Source organism: Branchiostoma floridae, chromosome 12, assembly GCF_000003815.2.
Source record: "Branchiostoma floridae strain S238N-H82 chromosome 12, Bfl_VNyyK, whole genome shotgun sequence".
Taxonomy (NCBI): Eukaryota; Metazoa; Chordata; class Leptocardii; order Amphioxiformes; family Branchiostomatidae; genus Branchiostoma; species Branchiostoma floridae.
This window is the reverse complement of record NC_049990.1, coordinates 19449258-19472724: the sequence shown is the minus strand read 5'-3', so window position 1 is coordinate 19472724 and position 23467 is coordinate 19449258. Positions and strand designations below refer to the sequence as shown.

At 41.4% G+C, this 23467-nt stretch overlaps 2 protein-coding genes and 1 long non-coding RNA gene across 3 annotated transcripts in view; 2 read left to right on the top strand and 1 right to left on the bottom strand.

Moving 5' to 3' along the window:
• The first annotated feature begins 5075 nt into the window (after nucleotides 1–5075).
• On the top strand, nucleotides 5076–5986 carry LOC118427148. The gene has a single exon (XM_035836786.1). It carries the CDS (start codon nucleotides 5076–5078, stop codon nucleotides 5532–5534), a length of 459 nt encoding a protein of 152 aa, XP_035692679.1. The 3' UTR covers nucleotides 5535–5986.
• An 856-nt stretch (nucleotides 5987–6842) lies between these two features.
• On the top strand, nucleotides 6843–18051 carry LOC118427147 (low-density lipoprotein receptor-related protein 4-like). The gene is made up of 14 exons (XM_035836785.1): nucleotides 6843–7010; nucleotides 10441–10686; nucleotides 11112–11274; nucleotides 11792–11919; nucleotides 12072–12240; nucleotides 12756–12859; nucleotides 13323–13442; nucleotides 13633–13768; nucleotides 14211–14304; nucleotides 14891–15108; nucleotides 15776–15910; nucleotides 16185–16302; nucleotides 16897–17035; nucleotides 17750–18051. Exons 1-14 carry the CDS (start codon nucleotides 6944–6946, stop codon nucleotides 18049–18051), a joined length of 2139 nt encoding a protein of 712 aa, XP_035692678.1. The 5' UTR covers nucleotides 6843–6943.
• Nucleotides 18052–18109: 58 nt separating this feature from the next.
• Nucleotides 18110–23467, bottom strand: part of LOC118426850 — a 7256-nt gene continuing 1898 nt past the window's right edge. Inside the window, exons 2-3 of the long non-coding RNA XR_004832481.1 lie at nucleotides 18916–19107; nucleotides 18110–18751 (exon numbers count right to left, since the gene is read on the bottom strand). This is a non-coding gene — a long non-coding RNA (uncharacterized LOC118426850). The remainder of the gene's footprint in view (nucleotides 18752–18915; nucleotides 19108–23467) is intronic.

The window sequence follows — 23467 nt, the reverse complement described above, 5'->3', positions numbered from 1 at the left end:
CGCGCCAGTATGGATCCCTGCGTGTCCGGTCGACCACACACTACCTTACGCTCCTGACACACAAGCTGCTGGAAACAGCCGACAAACGAAGCCATGTGTCAACACTAGTGCTCACGGATTTCACACGGGCCTTTGACTCTGTCCATCACCAAACTGCCGTCAACAAAATGATCGAGCTCGGAGTGCGCCCGTCTGTCGTTCCATGGATCATCAGTTTTCTCACCGAACGGCGCCAGCGCGTCAAGTACCAAGGTGAAGTTTCCGAATGGCAGACATTAACATGTGGAGTACCTCAAGGTACCAAGCTAGGGCCATTGATCTTCTTGGTACTTGTGAATGACGCGGTTCCTGCCGATCAATCTACAGCAGACACTTTCAAGTATGTCGACGACCTGTCGTTGTTGGAGCCACGACACGTGCTCAGTGCGCCAACCATCCAAGATGACATTGACGGCTTAGCCCGTTGGACTGATGACAACCACATGACATTAAATCCGCCGAAATGTAAAGTCCTCGTGTTCTGTTTCATGAAGCACCCCCCACCCCCACCTGTGATCACAGTTGGTCCTACACAGCTGGAGGTCGTCGAGTTTGCACGTATTTTAGGTCTTACATTGCAAAGCAACCTCAGGTGGACGAAACATGTTGAAGGGATTGTAGGGAAGGGAAGCAGAAGACTGTACATGTTAAGAACACTGTCCAAGTATTGCCTGACTACCTGTGACCTTGTTCTTGTCTACATTGGTTTTGTTCGCCCGGCTTTAGAATATGTATGCCAAGTATGGCATCCAGGTTTGACCGTTGCAGAATCTAGGTCAATAGAGAGAGTACAGAAGAGAGCATGTAAGATAATCCTTGGACAGAACTACACCTGCTACAGCTCTGCACTCACTGAACTCTCTCTCACACCACTGTCTCAGAGACGAGAGGAACTGTGCAGAACGTATGCTAGTTCCATCTGGAGATCCCCGATCTACAGAAACTGGCTCCCACCATGCCGTGGGGAGATCTCAGGTAGAGAAACTCGATCTAGTAACAGGCTCCAGACTCTGAAAGCGAACACTACTCGTTTCAAGAGAAGCCCGATTAACTATATGGTTTCCCTGCTAAACGATGACTCTGTGTGAATAGTTTTTAGATTGCTTAATGGTGTTAGTCGGTAGAATGCCTGTTTTAATGATGACAATATGTATTTTATTGCAATTGTAAATGTAAATGTGCCTATCAATTCAGCCCTAGGGCTGCTATCTGGGCCATGTATATTATATGTGTTTGAATAAACCAGTCATCATCATCATCATCATCATCATCAAGAAAGTTTGGACCTGTTCTAACCCGCAAGTTGTGGCCGTGACACTGCTGTTTCCGCCTAGGACCCCCGGTGACGGAATTTGACGCAAAGATGTAGGTGGCTATCATTCTGTACAAGTTGATGTTGCTGGAAATCGACACAGATTGGGAAATCACGACCATTGTACCATCCGGATTAATAGAAGCCGAGACTGCAAGCTGAACATGTTTCGCGTCCAAATAATCCAAGAGTCCAAGACCATCCAACAACACGAGTCATATCGGCCACTACTCTAGATCTTACCGGATTCTTATTCCTGTGGTGGCCAGATGGAACTGTGTGCTCTTTTTAACTTACGCCGTGACGCTTCGCCCGACACTGGAAATGGGACTGTGGACTTAGATGCTGCACGGAATTGCACAGCCGTTGTGATTGCTTCAACTGCCGACTACATCAGAATGATAGGCCACAAATACCTAGTAGGCTGTAGGTTTTTTTTTACTTTTCCATGTAATGTTTTCTCGTAATTCAATAAAATTTCAAAGTTTCATCCATTGTATTTTCTTGCTTTAAAACGTGCTTATGATTAACTTTATCCCGCTAAAATGACACTTATCCACACCTTATAATCACCTTAATCCACACGTATATGAGACGTAGAGAGGTAACTTTAAACATGTCTTAAGGGTGTTTTAGTACGTATTTATGACAACTTTTAGCTGCTAAAAGGACAAATATAGACACATTAAAATCCTCTTAATGCGCATGTATATGAGACGTAAAGAGGCTTCAGAGAAGATAAAAGGGAACTTTAAACATGTATTAAGGGTGTTTTTATAAGTGTTTATGACAACTTTAAGCTGCTAAAAGGCAACAATACACATCTTATAAACATCTTAATGCACACGTATATGAGACGTAAAAAGACTTACGAGGAAATAAACGTGAACTTTAAACATGCCTTAAGGGTGTTTTAATAAGCGTTTATGACAACTTTAAGCTGCTAAAAGGGCACCAATACACAAATTATAAACATCTTAATGCACACGTATATGACAAGTATAAAGGCTTCAGAAGAAATAAACGTGAACTTTAAACATGTATTAAGGGCGTTTTAATAATCATTTACGAAATATTTAAGCTACTGAAAGGCAACTTAAAAAACCGGAAAATACGGATCTATAAGCACCTAATGATCATCTTTACGCACACGTAAATGAGCCGTAACGATGTTTAAAGTTTTATGAAACTTAATATTTAATTGCAATTTAAATGAGTTTTGATAAACATTTACAACATCTTTAAGCTGCTGAAAGGCAACTTAAAAAAACGGAAAATACGGACCTATCCGCACCTATAAGCCACCTAATGATCATCTTTACGCACACGTAAATAAGCCGTAACGATGCTTAAAGTTTTATAAACGTAATATTTACATGCAATTTAAATGAGTTTTAGTAATTATTTACAACAACTTTAAGCTGCCGAAAGGCAACTTAAAAAACCGGAAAATACGGACCTATCAGCACCTACGTAAAGACTACGTAACGCCAATCTTTACGTACTCGTATAAGAGATGTATAGATCCGTAAAGAAGGAAAATACGTCAACGTTAAGCATCATTTAAGCATGCTTAAATTCCGTTTTTCGTGCCGTGCAAGCGCAGACATTTTAGCTTGGAGGTGAGCACTGACCTGAAAAGGTCTCATTCACCACAGAAAGAACAGACACGAAGATTTACATGCATCATACTCTTTTCCATATGGAACACAACGGAGATGTGCAACCTTTTGAACGAACAAAAGGGACTATGTTTGAAAAGTTTAATCATGTTTTTTAAACCAGCAAAGTAACTCTTTGTTTGGCTCTGAATAAGAAACATTTTAACTGGAACCAGTGCTTGTCTATAGCTAGACGCTATCCGACAGAACAAGATACACCAAAGCTCTGTAATGACGTACTGGTAACGCATCACTCTGAAATGTAACCTCACATACACCACACTAGCATGTGTCGCCTCTCTAAAGACACCACCTGGACCTAGTAAGGAGTATTTAGGGCACGTATCGTCATACTTTTAGGGGGGAAATATCAACAAGATACAAGCACTTTGTATTTTTATCAAAAATTGTTTCCGGGTGTCCCACCAGTACATTTACTACGTATAAACAAAAAGGATCTTACCCTGACAGACACTCAGAAGACACAGGAGTGTTACCCCAAGTGAGGGTGTGCGGCACTTGGTCTTCATTTTCTTCAAAACCCTTGAACACGACTTCCCAACATAAGAAAATCGGCGAGACGTGGTTCTTGCCCCGTCCATAAAGCAAACCTATGTCGCAACATCGCCCAAGGGCGGGGAAAACCAGTAAGCCAATAAGATAGTTTATTTGCAAGTTTAATCCCCTTAGGCTAATTGCAGCATATGGTAGAAAATTAGGGGGCTTACATGAACAGTGATAAACATCATTTTGAAAAGAGACTAATTGAATGCTAGTGCTGGCTAGATCAAGATAGGATTGCATTGTGTTTAACCTCTTTTTTTAAAGCAGAGAAAAAACAGAAGGCGCTCTTTTCATACAATTTGTTGGTTCTTGGGAAACTGAATGACTTAAATTTTATGCTCAATAGAAGGATAAATATCTGCTTCATAGAGGCATAAATATTTGCTATATAGAAGCTCTTTCATTCAACGACACCTTAAAAGCATTTGACTTTTAGTGCGGCGCGCAACCCGCCCCTTTACTTTACGCATTGCAAGCTCGTGGGGTCAGAGGGGCTTGTCGGAAAATATTTGCAATTTACATAATATATTTCGGAATTTTTCTTGGTTCTGTGGTGGCAATAACTGACGGTAAAGCGGGGTAAAACGACAACAAAAACGACAGCACGATGCGACTAACCAAAACTATAGTGGGATGGAGGCCCGACGCGTGACGGTGCCAGTCATGATTGGAATTGGCTGGACGCCAAAAGGTGGGTCGGACTGTACTAATTCGATATAGGGGTAGGTGAAGCGTGACCAGAAAAAAACAACATCATTTTCCACTAACGGTTTTTGTTTGTCTGGTGGTAATGAGTGGAAGATTTAAATGGACTGCTACCAATATAGCGCTCACACTGCTCACAGACAGAAGAGATTGGAGGGGAAAGGACTCCCTTCAATAGAACCATCTTCTTGAGTCTCTTCCGAAATACTTCATTGATGAAGAACGGGCCGGGTTTAATTTGCAAAACTATCCTTTTTTCTCTACCCTTTACAAATCAAGTTAGATATTGTTATGGATTTAAAGGATTCATATTTATCATTTTCCTCGTTTCAATTGCCAAAAATGATAATAACATTCTAGTACTCGCTCATGCAAATACCGTGGGACGTGGGAAGAGAGCATGCGCATGTAAAGCGTACATGTATGTCACATTCTTTGAAGGTGTGTGAGTGCTTTTCAGTCTTCATTTAGTCGGGTCAGATTATTGTTTAGATAAACATATATACTATACGTTGGAAGCTGAACCCTTTATTTTACGTTGATTTTTTTTACATCGTGTTTTGGACATTCAATTTGAATAACATGTAATGTCATTTAAAGTTTTGGCAAGAAAAACACGAAAAAGAAAATGTATAACCTTGATACACAACTATACTATGGAAAAGAAAACATTGACAATGTATAGTTGAAATCCGAAATATTCAATATCTTGGTCATAAACAACACTAGACTAACAATTACGAAACGAGACGACATGTTACATACTGGTAAAATAACGTATAAGTCAGCATATAATGAACACAGCATTGTTGGAGCCAGACGTGCCCAAGGAAATTCCACAGAAGATCCAGAAAGAAAAAGAGAAACAGCGCAAGTACTACAACAGACAGGCAAAGGATTTGCCACGTCTCCAAGTAGGAGACACTGTAAGATGCCAACCGTTCACCGCAACAACAAACCACTGGAAGCGTGGAAAGGTGATAGCGGAAGTCGGCAAGAGATCATACGAAGTACAAACCGACGACGGAGGAAAGTATCGTCGCAATAGAAAGCACCTCCGTCAAACCAGAGAAACAACTCCTGATGTGGACAACATGGAGACAGAGAACAACCTTCCAAGTCCAACAACAACAACGACGACAACACCACCAGCAGAGACAGCAGTGAAAGACGACACAGCTGGACAACAGATGACAACACGGTCCGGACGAGCAGTTCGACCTCCAGTGCATCTGAAGGACTTCGTAAAGTAATGCATGCATGAGAAGACAGATATATTATAGATTTAGAGCAAGCATGTTAACTTACTAATACCCGCGAGGAGCCCATGGACCATGTCAAGAACAGGAAGGACTCTAGTTTGCATAGCAACTGAGATTGCAAAGGACATGTGATCGAGAACAAAGAAAGACTCTAAGTATGATATGAGAGAAAACATCATAGCTTTGTGTAAGAGAAAAGATCTTGGAAAAGGGGATGTGACAAGTGTTTAATAGTAATGAGCTCTAGGGTTAATATTCATGAGCTAGACACTAACACGCATGCGTAGCGTCAGTAGACGGTTAGAGGAACCTGAAGAGAGATACCTCCACAAGGCACAGAGGCTCTTGTGGAAGATTGAATAAACCGTAAGCAGTACCTCATCGGGCCTGAGTTCTCATTCCAGAAGACCACACCTGATAGATCTGGATACAGAGATCAGTGACAGAAAGTTACAGACAATGTGGCACTGCACTCAGGTTTTGTAAGTTATATTAACAGTGCCACATACACGGTACAGACAGAAGGTAAAGATAGTCTTTTACCTCCCCGACCGAAGTCAGGTACGTACCCATTTTTACACCTGGGTGAAGTGAGGAAGGTCGTGTAAAGTGCCTTTCCCAAGGGCACAACGTCGGGGGGCACGACGGGAATCGAACTCAGAACCTCTAGATTCTGAGCCGAATGCTCTACCAGTTACGCCTCGCCCGACGCCACATAGATACTTATTTTCACCCAATCCCACTGGAAGCCGTACGTAGAAAATGCCTTTCCCAAGGGTACTAAGTCAACAGGGCATGTTAAGTGATTCCAACCGAGGATCTCTAGGGTCTGGGCCAAACACCCTACCATTAGGTCAGGCCGACGCCACCCCTTAGATACATCCCCGGGCATCCATTTAAGAACATGTGTAGTAGTTCAGCATTACAAAACATCCCTATTCATTCTTGCTCGACAGCCTATTGTTGTGTGAGCCCAACTCAAAACCATTTAGCCTATAGCTACCTTCGAGCCTACAGCTATTTTTGTCCAACTTGTATGTTGCTTCCTCAAATTCTACCGCACACAGGCCCGTAATCAATGCTGTCAAGCCAGAAAATATAAAAAAAAAAAATAATAGAGAAGTCAGAAAAACTTAGCTTCCTTCCCAACATCTGCTTGACGATTCGGGCCACAGCTTTTGTTTTATGTAAACACGCAGGTTGTTATTGTCAACTGACACCGATCTTCTCTCTCTGATTGGTCGGTGGGAGATGTCAATCACGTGCTCAAAAGACAGTGGGTTTTCCCTGCCGCAGGCGATGTCGCAACTTAAGGAGATGTTTGCGTAGTGCACGGAGCAAGACCTAAGTCTTCTCACTTTCTTCTATTGAGAGGACGTTTTCGACGGTTCTGAAAAAAAATGAAGACGACGTTCGTCATGTCTTTACTTGGGGTAAAACTCTTGTGTCTACTGAGTCTTTGTCAAGGTAAGATCACCCTAGTTTATACGTAGTAAATAGACTGAATGGGACACGCTTACCCGGAAACAATTTTTAAGAAAATTCAAACAGTGTAGCGAAGCATTCTTGCTCATTTGCTTGTACCATCGCCACTGGTAAATTGTAATATGAATCAATGGTCCATGTAAATTGTTGATAATATATAATGTTCCCTTACTATAGAAGTGAAGCTAGTTGCCCCTTGTAGATGATAGGGTCTTCAGAGAGGCGAAATAATGCTACTACGATTTATATGAGTGTGATACATGTACATGTTACCAGCAGAGCTTTCAATGTGTTTTTCTACCTCATGTCCTTCAGAAAGTCACGCTACACGTACACGACTTTGCTTATTTGACTCAGGTGAAGACATGGGTACCTGGCGTTTAATATGGGAAGGTAAAAGGCAGTGGAAGGAGGGGGATGGGCTCTTCCTTCTTATACCATGCCCTAGACACAGTGGATAACACCCCACTGTCCCTTCGGCCACTAAAAATTTATGAGACTACTTGTCTTTGTACAAAAAAATTAGATAGAGTCTAGCTAAGCCATGTTAAGCCTACTTGGTCTAGTTAGGAATAAGTCCTACTATGAAAAGTTTAGGCTAGAACTTCGAGATTTCAAAAATGAATACTTAAAACCTTTTTTAAATTCAGTTCCTCTTTTTTTAGATATAAAGGTTTCCGCATATCTATTGTGTGAAAAACTGTTCCATTTGTAAAACATTAGAAAACAGAATAGATATCATGTTATGCTTTGTGCTAGTTCTTTGTAAAGGAAATGATTTTAAAAACTTAATCCGATGTTTTTCTATTGACAGTTCTGTCAAAAGAGGAACTGTCTTTTGTTCGCTTTGACCAAACTCAGGACCTTGCATGAGAAACAACAATAAGACGCGTTGAAACATGATCTAGCAAGAAGTTCCACGGCGTGGCAATGAAAAAGAATCAGGAACAAAAACTGCCAACTCAATAGTGGTCCCATTTTGACTCGAGAGGAACTCTGCACATATGCCATGCAACCTACATGTATTGCGAATCATACTTAAATCAGAGATATACCTAAATCTGAACTTTGGCTGCAGTACTAGGGAAAGTCGCCAAGGGGCCAAAATATAATCATTTCCAGTTTTGTCACAATTACCTAGTAAACACCAAATATAAAACCAGTTTATTGCTGGATAAGTTGAAATCTACTTCTATTTTGTAGTTTGTATTCGACCGTAGTAGGGTCATTGTATTTTCGTGGTGTTACTTAACCTACCTCTATTAAAAGATAAACGTTAACTGGATGAGAAACAACGTACGGTGCTCAGTGGGCCCACTGTAGGTGGGATTGTGTGTCATGTCTGTCTGGCTTTTGTTGTAAGTTGTGAAAACTTCAAGTTTATGCTTGACTGGTAATAGCATTGAATAGTGTAACGCCGAGCTCTCTGTTTGTTTACACTTTGTAGCACGGCTAGGAATGCGTTTCCTTGTCGGTGGTCATGGTCATGACACCAGTTGTCTTGAAGTAGCCATATCATCACTTTGCGATTGTATCTATCAACAAACTGGCAGTTTTTGTAAACAGACCTCACAAAAGACCCCTTCTCAGAAGCCAATGATTATTAAACTTTATGATTACTAAAATTGGGTTAGTAAATTGACACTGTTGACACCACACCCATAGACTGGTGGGAAGTTTGACTATGCTTGGATGATTAGCGTTTATCCTTCATTTCCCGCTCGTAATGGTATATTCTGTGACATAACGGTTTTTTTTATTCACATTTATTTGACGAGGATTTGACAAGAAGCAAAGTTGCTTATCTGAGTCTTCTCCTCTATAACGTTACAGATCATAATTAAGTGTATTACTAAGGTATTACTAAACATTTAGCCGTTGAGAATTAGACAAGCGAGTCTCACGTAACCTAGAGCTTACGATTTGCTTTTGAGATGACAGTCTGTCTCTATTATGAGAAAGGAGCAAAAAGCTTGTACATTTGTGCTCCAGGTCTCACAAATGTACAACCCCCGAAAGAAGACTGCCCCCCCCCCCCCGCCCCCTCACACACACAGTCAGACAATTAACACAAATACGCACACATGTACAGCCACAAAAATATAGTTGTATGAACTACTATGTGTTCTAGGCGATGTAAAGCATAAGGAATTGTACTTGCTGAACGCTGGTACCAGAGATATACTACATTCTTATTATCTGGGGCAGGATTCAAGCTATAGCTTTTGGGTGAGACTTCGGGACTTACCCAAATTTTCGACTGCGCAGCACCTGTTTTATGACGTCATACTCGGACGAAATGGACTCATACTTTAAAAATGTTGCATACTGTTCGATCGACCTAAATCTTTTCTTTTGTGTTTAAATCACAGTTTAAAGCTTCAGAATGTAGTCTATTAACACAGACGAACTCTCAAGCTATCTAGGTACATTTTTTTTTCTACCGTGTTTGTGACCTTTTCAAGTGACTTATAACCTCCTATCTAAAAGGCCTGCATGTGGCTGAGCACCTAATTGCAGGGACATTTGTATTCAACCCACCGACTTACCTGTCAAGTAACAATACGTCGGGGGCAAATGTCACCTACAAACATGGTGGATTTACCTTTGCCCTAAAGGTTTGAAACCCTCTTGCCTCAACCGTCAAAAATGAACCACCCCTAATATGCTATAACGCAGCAGTGACGTTACATAAGCATGTCTTTATCAACCGTATGATACACTTGCAAATGTTTCTTTAATTAAAGACAAGCCAAAAGAAATAATCAAAAAGAAATATTTAAAACCTTTTCCAACTTAGTTCCTCTTTTATTAGATGTAAAGGTTTCCGCATGTCTATTGCTGTGTGGAATATGGTTCCATTTCTAAAGCAGTCTTAGAAAAACCAATGACCATGTCAATGTATGCTATGTGCCATTTTCCGTACAGGAAATGATTTTCTTAAAGTTGATATGATATTTTTCTGTTGACAGTTCTGTCATTTGAGACAAGCCAAGTAGTGGGAGATAGGGGGGGCGTCCTTGTCAGACAGAGTAATATAGCTTGCAGAGTAAATGACGTTGATTGTATAGAAAGCATTGTCAAGTACGGGAAATGTTAGAATGCGTGTTGTCATAAAGCAATCTATTATCGCGCGCGTTGTTCAAATGTAGCCGTGCAAGAAACTAATAGTATGCTGTTATTAGATACTTGCCTCTGACTACTTACCGGCAAGCTAAACTATTCTGAGTGTCACTAACTTGTGCAAGAAGTCAGCAATATGTACTTTGAAGTAGATCGTTCTAAACTAAATTGTAGTTCATGCTCGCTTATTTAAAGATAAATGGCTAATCATTGAGGTTAAACTTCAGTGGCTAATACATGATTGTATTTTGTACCTTAATCGTGTGTTGTTATTTTCTCTATCTATTAGTTACATCTGGGACCTCAGTGGATTCCATACTTCTTGCTGACCTCTTGAATAAAGCAATCTACAAGGTCAACCCAACAACAGGGTCAAACGAAACGCTTCCGTTTGGTCCTCTGTCCAATCCCGTCGCAGTGGACTATGACGCAACTTCCGGTTACGTCTACTGGACAGATGTAGCTGAGCATAGAATCCAGAGAGCATATCTGAACGGAACAGGGATGGAAGCCATAGTCACTTCGAACGCCATTAGTAAGTTAACTTTGACTTTGATGTGGTATACTGTTCAATTCAAAAATTTACAGGCACTAAAAGTATTGCTTTTACATCCATTGCAGTGGTTAGTAATTTATAATATAATAAAGCACTATGTCTCACCTATCATGTACATATGTATAGATTCTTATTTAGTGACTTTTCTTCATTTCTTTCGGCGACTAACCGGTAAACTAAGTCTTGAGTGGACAAAAACGTCGCCAAGCGAGTAGAATAAGAAGTGCAGAAATCTTTAGAATCTGGTACATACAGCTGTCCCTAAATAACACTAAAAAAAAAAAACTAAAAAAAAACATAAAATGGAAAAAAAGTTATATTTTAAGATTTTTAAAATTTCATCTACATTTCTTTCTACCTTTAAAATCTATTCACTATTTTTTTTTTTTTTTTTGCTTTTACAGCTGCAGACGGCTTAGCCCTTGACATACCAGGAGGAAACGTCTATTGGACGGATACAGACCGCAATGCCATATCAGTGGCAAGAATGGACGGGAAACATTTCAGAAACGTTCTTTCAACGCAGCTTGACCAACCGCGAGCAATCGTCCTTGATCCAGAAAATGGGTGAGTCTTTGTTTTAACACTTTCCAGCCAAAACATACGTGTATTGAAGAATTGTCACTCCTGTAGGGAAAACAAATTTTTTATGGTGAGTTCCATAAAAGTAATTCCATGAATGAATCCAGTTGCATCAATTTGTTTTTTTGGTGACGCCTCAGGGGCGAGCCTAGTGGTATAGTTTTGTGTGCGAGTAGCTTGACTGCCAATTACTAGTGGGAAGAGAACATCCTGTATTTTCTCGAAAATACTGACTTTCTGGTTGCTGAAATATTCCCAGAAAGGTAACATGTCTAGTTAAGAAAGTATAATATACATAGTGTTCATATATGCAGATCATCATATTTTTGTTATTGTTATTGTTTTCAAACATTTTGATGGAATATGTTACTGTTGACTTAACGTTATATTGGAAATATTAAAATCAGTATTTGTCTTAATATGTTTTTAAAGTTCATATTTGTACACATTTTTCCTCTTAGTTTTTGTCAGACATAATGCCGTCATTTGTATTTTCCGATAGGTACATGTACTGGACAGACTGGGGAGCTCAGGCCAAGATAGAGCGGGCGGCTATGGACGGGACCGGAAGGGCTACACTGGTCAACGCCGAGCTATTATGGCCAAATGGACTTACTTTGGATAAATCAGGTAAGTAAAGATGTATATATGTTGTTATTAATAATATAATGTTTGTAGCGAATGTGTTATGATTTTAATGGTTTCGCGATACCCTACATATCCATTTCTTGTCTGTCAAACTTTGTTTTGAATAACAGTTTTTTTTTTCGATGATTCATTAGCCCAACGTCTGTACTGGTGTGACGGTAGAACCTACAAGATTGAAAGCTCAGACTTAAACGGCTATGATAGGCGGCTGTTCTTTTATCAACATCCACTCCATTTCTTCGGCATAGCTGTGGACGACACACACTTGTACTGGACAGCGTGGAACGTTCGGAGTATAATCAGGTAAAAAAAGTCTTCATTTGAAACTGCTGGTAATAACTAGGGACTAGTCAGAATTTAACCACTCAGTCACGCTATTACGCAGCTAACACAAAAGTTTTGGGCTGTGAATGTGCAACCATATTGCCACAGAGTACTGTTGATGTTTGTTGTAGAATTTGTTCGTAGATATCTTCGTCAAGAAGTTATGTTTTCGGCTGCGTATTTCTGTTTGACAAATAAGTACAACTGAAATGACAGTATTGGTCAAGAAATCGCAGATAGATGTTACATCTTTATGTTGATTTGGGTTGGTAAAAAAAAAGAAACAACCAGATTATGCCACCGACAGCTTTTTACGGTACTGCATTCTAATGTCATATGATATGTGATATTCTGGACAAGCTATGGTCACAATTCTCAATTGGTAAGTAGCTCGCGTAGTCGGAAAGGAGTGGAATAAGTTTGATCCCTCTAGTTACTTTTGTTGGAGCTGCAGGATGTGTTTTATTTTAGTAGCAATGTATTGTATTTTTCAGATCTTCTAAGACGAACGGAGTTCATGACTACATTGGGTCGGGCTTTAGTCGTCCAGGCGGGATCCATCTCATGAAATCAGGACAGGATCAAACAGTGTCTAACGGTAAGTTGCATTGTATTGTGAAGTAGGTGTTATCCCAAGCGCCGAGAAGTGTGCGCGAGCTGAAAATGGCTAACGGTCTGTTTTGGGGCACGGCGGGCCCCAAAAAAATCAACCCGGGACCCGGTGACAAATACAGGCGCAGTAATCTAATCGTAAAAACACCCTACTGGCAGTCCATTGGGTCAAGTTTTTGGATTCAGAGCTCTGTCGGGGCTACATCCCACCGTTGCAAATGTGATCGTATGGCAAGAATCATGCATATCTACTTTCGTCCTTCGTAGGGCCGTGAACGTCGTGTTGTATTCCAATGTATCATTCTCTTGTCTATAAATAATGGCCGAACATTTGGTGTGGTCACAGGTATACCACCTTTCTCCCATTGCCATCCCAAGTCCGAGACATGTTGCATTATCTTGTATTTTTGATTGTACATACTAAAGATATGACTTTACTGCCATTTTAGCATGCAGCAACCAGAACGGAGGATGTCAACATCTGTGCCTGGCCAGGCCTGGAGGGAGGACGTGTGCTTGTCAGAACGGCTGGAGACTCCAGGATGATGACGTCACGTGTCAACAATTAGGTAGGCATTCTTCTGTTTTGCTAGAAATGAATAGCAATAACAAGTACCAAAACAAAACTAAGGTTCTTACTCCAGCTTCTTTCCAACATGAGATGCCGTTATTTGGATCACGGCTATTTGTATAGATAACCTACGACATGTTACTGGTGGTTGATACTGACGTCAATTCTTTTTGTGTGCGCGTCATCAGTTCTTGCGGAACCAAGTATCGTCTGGATACGCCGTGACCAAGTTACGAACATAAACATTGTGGAAATGTTGCCCGGTAACAGCACAACTATTCGGGATGGCATAGGATCTACCCTAACAACAAAACATATTTTCAGGTACGATTCTACTTTTTTTTCTCATTTGGCAAAATGCATCCCTTGTAAACAGTTCTTTTTAATGTAATTTCATCTACAACGGTATACGTAGTCAACATTATGTTACAATTTTAAACTCAATATCCGTACACAAAATGATGCGCTTACCAACAAGCTTTCGATTAGTCCTCTGATCCTTATCAAATTGAAATGACCCAAAACCTAAGTCACACATCCAGACCGGAAGTTTGACGTCAACAAAGGGTCAAAGGTGCTTAGAAGTTGGTATCGGATCTCGTTTCGGTCGGAAGACTGATCGAAAGCTTGTTGGCAAGAGCTTTATTTTGTGTACGGATATAGAGTTGAAAGTTGTAACATAATATTCCCTTTTTGTTACACAAACATCTCTGTGATGAACTTTCATGTGGTGGTTGTATAAATATGAAAGTATTTTTTTTAATAGTGTCAATCCACCGTCTGCCTTGACTGCGTTGGATTTCGATGTCCGGAACCAACAGATGTTTTGGGCCAACGCTGGTCTGAAAGCTATTCATAAGGTAAAGCATTCGTCTATTGGTACGGTAAGCTTTTGTCTATTTGTCCAACAAATATGCCCATCCCAACCCTGTCTGAACGATGACAGTGGTATATTCCGTCTATCTGCTACTTTTGATTCACCAGTGACGTCATTATGTTTCCGGTTTACTTAGAGTAAGTGCAGTGGATCAGACAGATATTATGAAGGTCGGAGAGATAGACTGAAAATTCATGTTGAGTGTTTCCTTGTGTTGGAACACAGCTCAACTTTTACCCTCAAATTCCCCTTCCAGCCATAAATAAGACAAAGGATCTGGTAGTACGGTAAACTCAGTTTTGTTAGGAGGGAAAGAGAAATTTGAGAAAATTGATGGTGTAGATCTCACAACTCGAGAGACGGTGGGCGGTATCGACTTACACTCACTGTTTATCCACTGACACTTCTGACGTCACGTGTCAAACATTGTGACGAAGAAAGTGAGTCAAATACTTGATGAGGACAAATGCATTTTGCTTTAATATTTTGGATCAAAACGTTCCAAAATTGCATAATATAAGCTTTCATATTAAAAATTTCTTTGTTTCATGATTTGTCGAATTCATTAGGTCGACTTCTTGAACGACGCATCAGCAACAACAATCTTGAGAGGGACGTCATCTGCAATCCAAGGCCTGGCTGTTGATTGGCTGAACCAGAACCTGTACTACACCGACGCGTACTACAACTGGATCGGGCTCTTCAACACCAACTCCTCCCATCGTCACGTGGTCGTGCAAACGGGTTTGGATAGGCCACAGGGCATCGCTGTACATCCAAGTAGAGGGTATGATAGATTATGTATTGTTTAAAATGCTAATGTTATGAACGATTATAGACGTCTGTGGCAAACATAAAATCATTTTTTCTTCACAGATAATACGTAAATGGTAAAGGCAAAGGCAGTTTGATAGCTTTTGGGGCCTACATGTAGGTGCAGTGGACTGTTATCAATTGTATGTATTCTTAGGGCATGGTGTTGGAAGGCGGAGCCTAACCTTCTCCTTCCACCGCCTTTTGCCCCCTAACCGAAGTCAGGTACCCATTTGCACACATACACAGTGAGTGAGTGAGTGAGTGAGTGAGTGAGTGAGTGAGTGAGTGAGTGAGTGAGTGAGTGAGTGTGAGTGAGTGAGTGAGTGAGTGAGTGAGTGTGAGTGAGTGAGTGAGTGAGTGAGTGAGTGTGAGTGAGTGAGTGAGTGAGTGAGTGAGTCCGTCCGTCCGTCCGTCCGTCCGTCAGTCAGTCAGTCAGTCAGTCAGTCAGTCAGTCAGTCAGTCAGTCAGTCAGTCAGTCAGTCAGTGGTGAAACAAAATGTTTTTCACAAGGGGCCAACAGTCCCTCCGGGTTCTGGGCCAGACACCATAACCATGACACCACCAAAATAACTTGTTTTTAACGAAATATATTTTCTAAGTATCAAACGAGGTAGTTTATGTTCGTATTTACCTTTCAGGCAGATGTTCTGGAGTGACTGGGGTCTTGAACCAAAGATCGAGCGAGCGACGCTGTCCGGTCAGGCCAGGACGGTACTGGTCAGCAACAACATCCAACGTCCTCATGGGATGGTCATCGACTATGTCAGAAACAGGTACAGCAATCCACTTTTTAAATATACTATCGCAACCCGAAAGCCTTGGTGCCATCATAGTAAGAATAGGGGAGAGTATGAGAGCCACGACAAACTATTACAGCACTCAGGCTAGCAACAATGACAAACTATCATGTGTTGTTGATAAAGATCACATAATGAATCGCGCTATGCTACTAGTATAACATCATCCGGCTCTGTCACAGCTATTCAAAACTTTGGACTATTCTGTACGAGCAAAGATCGCTAAATGCTAACTGTATTTCCTCGCCAGGCTGTACTGGGCCGACAGCGGAGTTGACATCATTGGTTCCCTAGACCTGGATAGCGGAACCCAGAGTGTTTACCGCTACTCCCCGGGCACAAGTTTCTTCGACATTGCGTTTGATGGGGTACGTATATCATCTCGATTTATCTACACTATTTATGCTGAAAGTTACGCGTCAAAACTTCGACAGAAGATATTTTCACGATGACCAAAGGTCGACGGTTTTTGTTATGTGAATGAGGCAGTTTGACAATTTGACCGACATTCATAATCCTTCTTCTACATGAATCGTTACCCATACTGGATAAAAGCATCTTTATCTACAACCAGGATCTATGTAAAATCATCAGCCTGCGTTTTGGTAACCGTCTGTTACCTTCCTCGTTGAAGTTCTGTGTGGTACTATCCCACACTGCAACTAAGGTGGCGCTGCTAACAATGCGGTTCCAAACGTAAAAAACTGCCATATATGCGGTTCCAAACGTATCGTGTTGTCATATGTTTAGTATAGCCATGAGAGAGGTGACAGATGGTCACCGAAACGTCGATTGTCGATTGTATATGGATCCTGATTGTTAAAAAAGAACATTCAAGTTAGCCAATGATTTTTAAACGTGATGAAATTATTTACAGCCGAGACTCCACTTGTTTTGTTCTTATACATTTTGACTATGTTCGTTTCATTTCTGCATTGTCACGCTTTTCCTCCACCGTATAGATCGGCATTTTGGCTACAGATCAGAGCGGAAACGAGCTGCATGTGATAGTTGAGGGAGAGGATGTCATCGAGGCGCAGCTCCCTGCCGAGCCACACGGTGTAGGATTCTATCACGAGAGCAGGCAACAGTGGCAACAAAGTAAAATTTGTATATTTATAAGCTTTCTCACACTTCCGACATGGTATCAAACACAGTATCGACCATTGACTCAATTTGCAGAACAATGTGCAGACGTTGTTTGTTTTTGTCCCAAGGGCCATCACATTCGATGTGTTACCCACAATTCCTATCGCTGCACATGCGTACTTGGAAGCATGAAAGAGCTGATTTTATTTGTGCTGTATAAAATAAACTATACCGCTCTTATTCTACATGTTAGACTAGGATAAAATGAAATAACAAAAACCGTTTTTTTTTCAATGGGTTTGTACAATATAAGGCCATTTTACAATTTTTGTAACAATACATACAACACGATCCAAATCTAAAGGGGAAAATCTAATTTATTCCCCTTTTTTCGTCTTGAATATTGAAATATCAAGACGACAAAACTTAAAATCAAAGCCTTTTAGACTGTGATATCAAAAATTAAAGACACAGAAAAATTTAAAAAGTGAACTCTAGAGGCTTAGATCTCTGGGGTAACGAGGGAACTCCCCTCGTGTGACTGCCACAAAATCAAAAGGACAGCCATTGAGACTTAGATCTATGGGGTTAACGAGGAAACTCCCCTCGCCTTAACGTCAACAACCACTACGCGAGGGGACTCCCCTCGTCAAATCCGCGGTAGGAGTTCCAGCACGAGGGGACTCCCCTCGTAGTCCTACATAAGGGCACGCTGGCTGTCTTCAGGTCCTACACGAGGGAACTCCCCTCGCAAAGGCCGACACAAGGGGCACGCTGTCTCCAGTTCCAGCACGAGGGGACTCCCCTCGCAAGTCCTACATACTAGGGGCACGCTGGCTGTCTTCAGGTACTACACGAGGGAACTCCCCTCGCCAAGGCCGACACAAGGGGCACTCTGTCTCCACGAGAGGGCAAGTCCGACACCACAGTGGTGTTCCTCCATCAAGTCCGACACCAGAGGAAGTTCAAGTCCGGCACTTTGGAGTTTCTCACCCGACCTGACACATGGGGACACGGGCCCGTCCTGACGTGAACAAGGTGAGGTACGATATACAGTTTTACTTATATGACACACCCACAACAAAGTGAACTTTTGATCAGTGTATTATAGTCCATTACACTCAGGTCATCGACAATAAGTATGCAAGAAGAGTTCTATATTACATGTCATATATTCCAGACGCTCCTATGAATATAAATAAATGAACATGATAAAGCCATAGTTACTATTCCATGGTTACACGTGACTAGATCTCTGCCCAAAACATAGCTTAAACGAAAATAAATATGATAAATTCATTTAACGGTTTCCTTTTCCCTTTGAGATGATATAGACAGTTTCACTTACAGTATATGATATCCAAACCAAGCACAGGTCTATCGATATTTACAATTCAAAAGGTACTTCATTTAAACTGTTTTTTCAATTCTGCACGTATCCGTTATGCTACTATCTACAAGAAAAGCATCATGGTATGTTTGATGGCACTGATACTATGAAATACAAAAGCACGAACAATTGGCTACTGAATAACAGAAAATAAAGACCATGCAATACATTTTGGCTAAGATTTAAAGAAATGAGACTTTAACAGCAGAGCGGTGAGGTCTCAATCTAGCTACTCGACCACGTCATCTTCCGCCTGCACGGGCACCACGAGAGCGTCCTCGGCCTTTATTTCCACCTACAAGCTTCCTCTCCCCCACAGTTGATCTTTAGACGGCGATCTAAGTAATGACAATTGCATCATATTTACAATTTTACAACATGACATGATGTCATCCTCATTACAACAAAAGAAAGTCTATTAGTAATAACCATACAGAAATTTAACTAGGCAGGTCTGTGAACCCATCCAATATGTAGTATATTTTGGAGCACAACTTTTCACCTCGACACTTTCGAGCTCCTCTTCCAACAGACGGTCAAGCTCTTTACAGATGCCTGTCTCTGCCCCGTCTCTATTTTTGAGCGTCGTATAGGTCGCACATCTCCGCTGAGCCAGGAAGTATTTCGAGGTGCTGTTTCGGTGTTGTTGTCTTCACGTGTCCCTGTCTTTCGGCGACTTCACTGAACAGATGATCTGAGTTGAGAAGGAATAACATTATTTTAATACTTCATACATTAATAAAAGAGATAACGTGAGCGTGTGTGCTTGTATGATCCAAAGGGCAACGAAAATAACCATGCAGTCCTGTGAATCAGTTGCGCCCTGCATCTCTATACTTTTGACCATTGCCAGTTTCTAAAACATTTTCACATTGCATCGTTCCAGACCCACATAGGATATATTGACATAATTAAATGAATAACAATTACGCGCCAATCGATTTCCGCTGCCACGGTTTATACTGAAAAAGGCAATGCAAAGAAAAGTGTGTTTGCAGTACTGCTACTGGGGAAATGTGCTTTTGAAAATACAGTCGACGACTAAACGCATGTTATTTATTGGACCTAATCTTAGCCTACTTTCACCGATTTTTTTAAATTTTCGAAGCACATGTATTTCACAATTGGTTTGGTGCGTCAGCATGTTGTTTGACATGTCGTTAGGTCGTACCTGCGAGATAACGCACGTTGTTTCGTTTACACGGTAACCTTTTAATAACTAAACAAGAGTCCGTTTTGTGTAAAAAAAAAGGAATAGAAAGGAAAGGAAAACTTTGTTTGCAAATCATAGACGATAAGGGAGTGAGCAATACTTAGACGTACGTCCTCCAATGCAGGCACAGTGATTTTGAAATAACGTCATCAACATAATAACGAGGCAACCACAGAGGAGTGCTCAGATGGCCAAAAGAAACGTTAACAAAGTTGACATTGAACGTCGAAATAACAAATACCCACATACAAAATGTCATTACAATCCATTTAAAGGCTCAAAGTTATGCTGGCCACAAATATCCGTAAACAGACACACACTGACACAGATACACTCTCTAAGCAGATATAGAAGTAGTCGGAAATGTGACTGGCGAAGAGTGGAGAGTAACACAAATGGCGTGATGTGTGAGTGAGTTGCGCCCCTTTTCTGCGCCTGGTAAATAATAAATCTAAAAGTGAAAGGCCCTGTCGGGGCGTTCTCCCGTCATCCTTTATACTATTCAACCCCCTATTTGCGGTTACATGTTTGGTTGTCGTCATAACATATTTATCGTTCCCGAAAACTGATCTACCGGGTGCTTATTTTGAATGTGACCATAGCATAAGGAAGTTACCTGCTAAGAGATGCACATGGTTTTGTTTGTCCTTATTTCTAACATGGGCAGGCCAGTGGGTACTAGTAATTTGGAAGCGAATATGAAAAAGCCAAACCGTAACTTTTCAAACTCCCCGATTTCAGGTTTGCTATGCCAATCGCCATCCTTCTATCATTTGAAACTCACATATTCAGCATACAGTGGCCGGCGGTAAGGGAGCTTGAAAACGTTTTTCTTAAGGTCTCGCCTTTCCACGTCTGCTCGAAGCTTACCGTTTCGCGTGGCAGTGCCAATTTGTTTGACAGACGAACGTGCGATTTTGTTTTAGGAATCTGTTTGGAAATTACAAAACCAACTCCCTTCTGGACAATTAATGTCGACCTCACAAATCTGAGGTTCACTTCCTCTATATATAAAATAACTCTGCTGTACCTTGGCTGTACCAACGTAAGCTTTTGCTTCTGCTAATGTTTTGTTTTGCAACCTTCACAAATAACACATGTACTACGTAGATCATGGGTTACAGAAGGTAATACGGAACGTGGATAAATACCGTTCCATTCTTATGTACTGGTGGTAGCCTTCTTCGCAGACCCTAGCAGTTCTCTCGTATATTTTTTGGGAAAGAAACAGGTTTTCACTTTGAGCCAGCGATGCGCAGTGACTGGACTCCCGACTCAAACACATGTGAAATGGTACACCCCGCCGGCCACAAGAACGTAGTAGAAGCGAAAACACGACCTAAAAATATATAAACCAGGCACTAATTAAACGCCAATGCCCGTGAAAATACTCTCCACGTAGATTTTGGTGGTGAAATTGCGGCTGAGCTCTGTTTGTCGAGTACGTAAATTTAGGTCACGAAGGAGAAACCTTGCCATTGTGCGGACAGACTACTCTCCAAGCAGAGGTTAGTAGTTTTTATCGGGCTTTCTATTTTATACTGGCAAAGTTGAAACCTATATAAACGGGTTTGGGCGGGCGGACCTCAAGAAACAATACAAAATAGAAATATCCCGTCCCTCGGATAGGACGTTAAATGGAGGCCCCGTGTCAGGGGAGAGTCACACCCCGGCACGTAAAAGTACCCGCCACAATTATCTAATAGAGTAGGGGACCTTCCCGGTGTGAGTGGATCAAACCATTCCGGCAAAATGGGGTAGGGAATTTCCCAAGCAGCCTCGTATCCCTACTTTGCCTATTGCACTATTGAATCAGTTAGTCGAACTTGTTCTGACTTAGGGAGAAGAGATGCCGCCACAGTGAGCATAGTTCAGTGCCTAGAAGTGATCGATGGCCTTGCACTGCGCAAAGTCGTTAAAAAAGGCCCGACAAAAATGACTAAAAAACGGTTAAAACCAGCCGGAGTCTAACCATTTATCGAGTCGAAATAAAGGCACAAACAAACAAACCTCTGCTTGGAGAGTACAGACCGGCTGCCCGGAGCGCAAGCGAAAAATTTTATCAGATTTTAAGAGGCCAATGTTTGGGCTAGATGAAAGTATTTTGATCAACAACCGACCCGATTTTCTGGTAATATCTGCTTGATGAATACTGGCTCTTTATGCCATATTTGGCCATGGATAATTTCCGCCGTTTCGTCACCGTAACATCTGCTTGGAGACTATAAAACACCCACATGGAGATGTGATAAACAGAGCAGCCAGGAGTGAGATGTTTATCTTCGAAACTCAACCATGACAGGGAAAGGTCGGAAATAGACACACGGCAGGTCCGCGGGAGAGACTTGCGTTCATTCACACAGTTCGGAGAATATATATAATAATTTTTATGTGTTGAATTGTGTTGATCTGTTACTATTTGATCCATATTCGACTGTCGTGCCTGACAGACAGAATGACAGAAGGATGATGTGTAGTTCGGAGGGGAGAGGGGTCTTTTGAGTACAGTAATCATCAAGTTTAATAGCTTAGAAATCAAGCTGATTTATACCAAGAGAATGCGGTCCACATTGTTTAGATATTATTAAGTCAAGTTTTCTTTTCGTCGCCTTCTTATTAAGCAGAAAAGCTGGAGTCTGCCAGACAACTAAAACTAGTAAAAGACCTAAACATTCCTCTATTTTGTACCGTTTTCTTGATATCTATCAGGGTCTAACGGGGTCTAACGTTTTTATCGGGCTTTCTATTTTGTACCCTTTTGTTGAAGCCTCGCAGCCGCGGAGCCTGACCTCTGCTTGGAGCGTGTGTGTCAGGGCGCTGTTAGGTTGCTGTAGAGATTCCTTTGAGGCATGTTGGCCCGAGAGCCGAGGGGGTGTAGCTTGAATCGATGAATTTGAATGAATGAATTTATTACTCAACAATCGCACAACGAAGGTACAATGCCTGACAATCAATAACAACTAATAGCTATATAGACAATAGTGCTAAGAGGCTACATACAAACAACAACAAAATATTATCGATAAAAGTATAGTTATGTTTGAGTAATCTGGTCTCGCATTTGGAATACATTATCACTGCGGAGGATAAGACTAGAGGAGTCGGGCTGTATAGGCCCTGGAAACAGCCTGAACACTTTTGATACACAGAGAAAGTGATTGATGAATACCAGATGATTCAACAGCCGCATATGACACAGTGCTTATGTTACACGCAGAAACTTCCACCGACCACTTCAGTTGACCACTTCAGCTCAGGCTTTAGGCTTTATCACATAAAGATGCCGGTTGAATTGAAAGAAGTACACATAGTGCTCAGGATTTGGAGAGTCAGCCCTGGTTGTGCGTACTGAACTGCCAACCGATAGATAAATAAAATAAGCAACAAAAAAGGGACTGAAATAAACAATTCATGAAAAGCTTCTTATCTCCCAGCTACGAGAGGGAGAGAGAATCGCAAATGCACTCTACAGTCACTTGCTTTAGACTTAGAGTAGAGTATAGTGGTTTCAGCCGGGGCTGTTCTTCCATAATTGTACGGGATGTGTGCGTCGCCGCATGTGAGCGTTCCATGTGTTTCTTTGTGCCGTCGCCAGCTTACCGGGAAACTCTCAAGATGCACCTAACGGTTACCGGGCAACAATAGAAATACTGGTTGATTACAGAAAGGGTCCGGAAAATGTTGCTCGGATTATGGGCAAAAATAGGCCTCGGAATGGGTTCTTGACAAAGGGACCGAACCATCAGATAATGACAACCTGCTGCGCTCATGAACCGCCCCCGTCAGCTTTGGAATGTACTTCCCTTGAGCTAAGTTACCTACTCTCCAAGCAGAGGTTGGT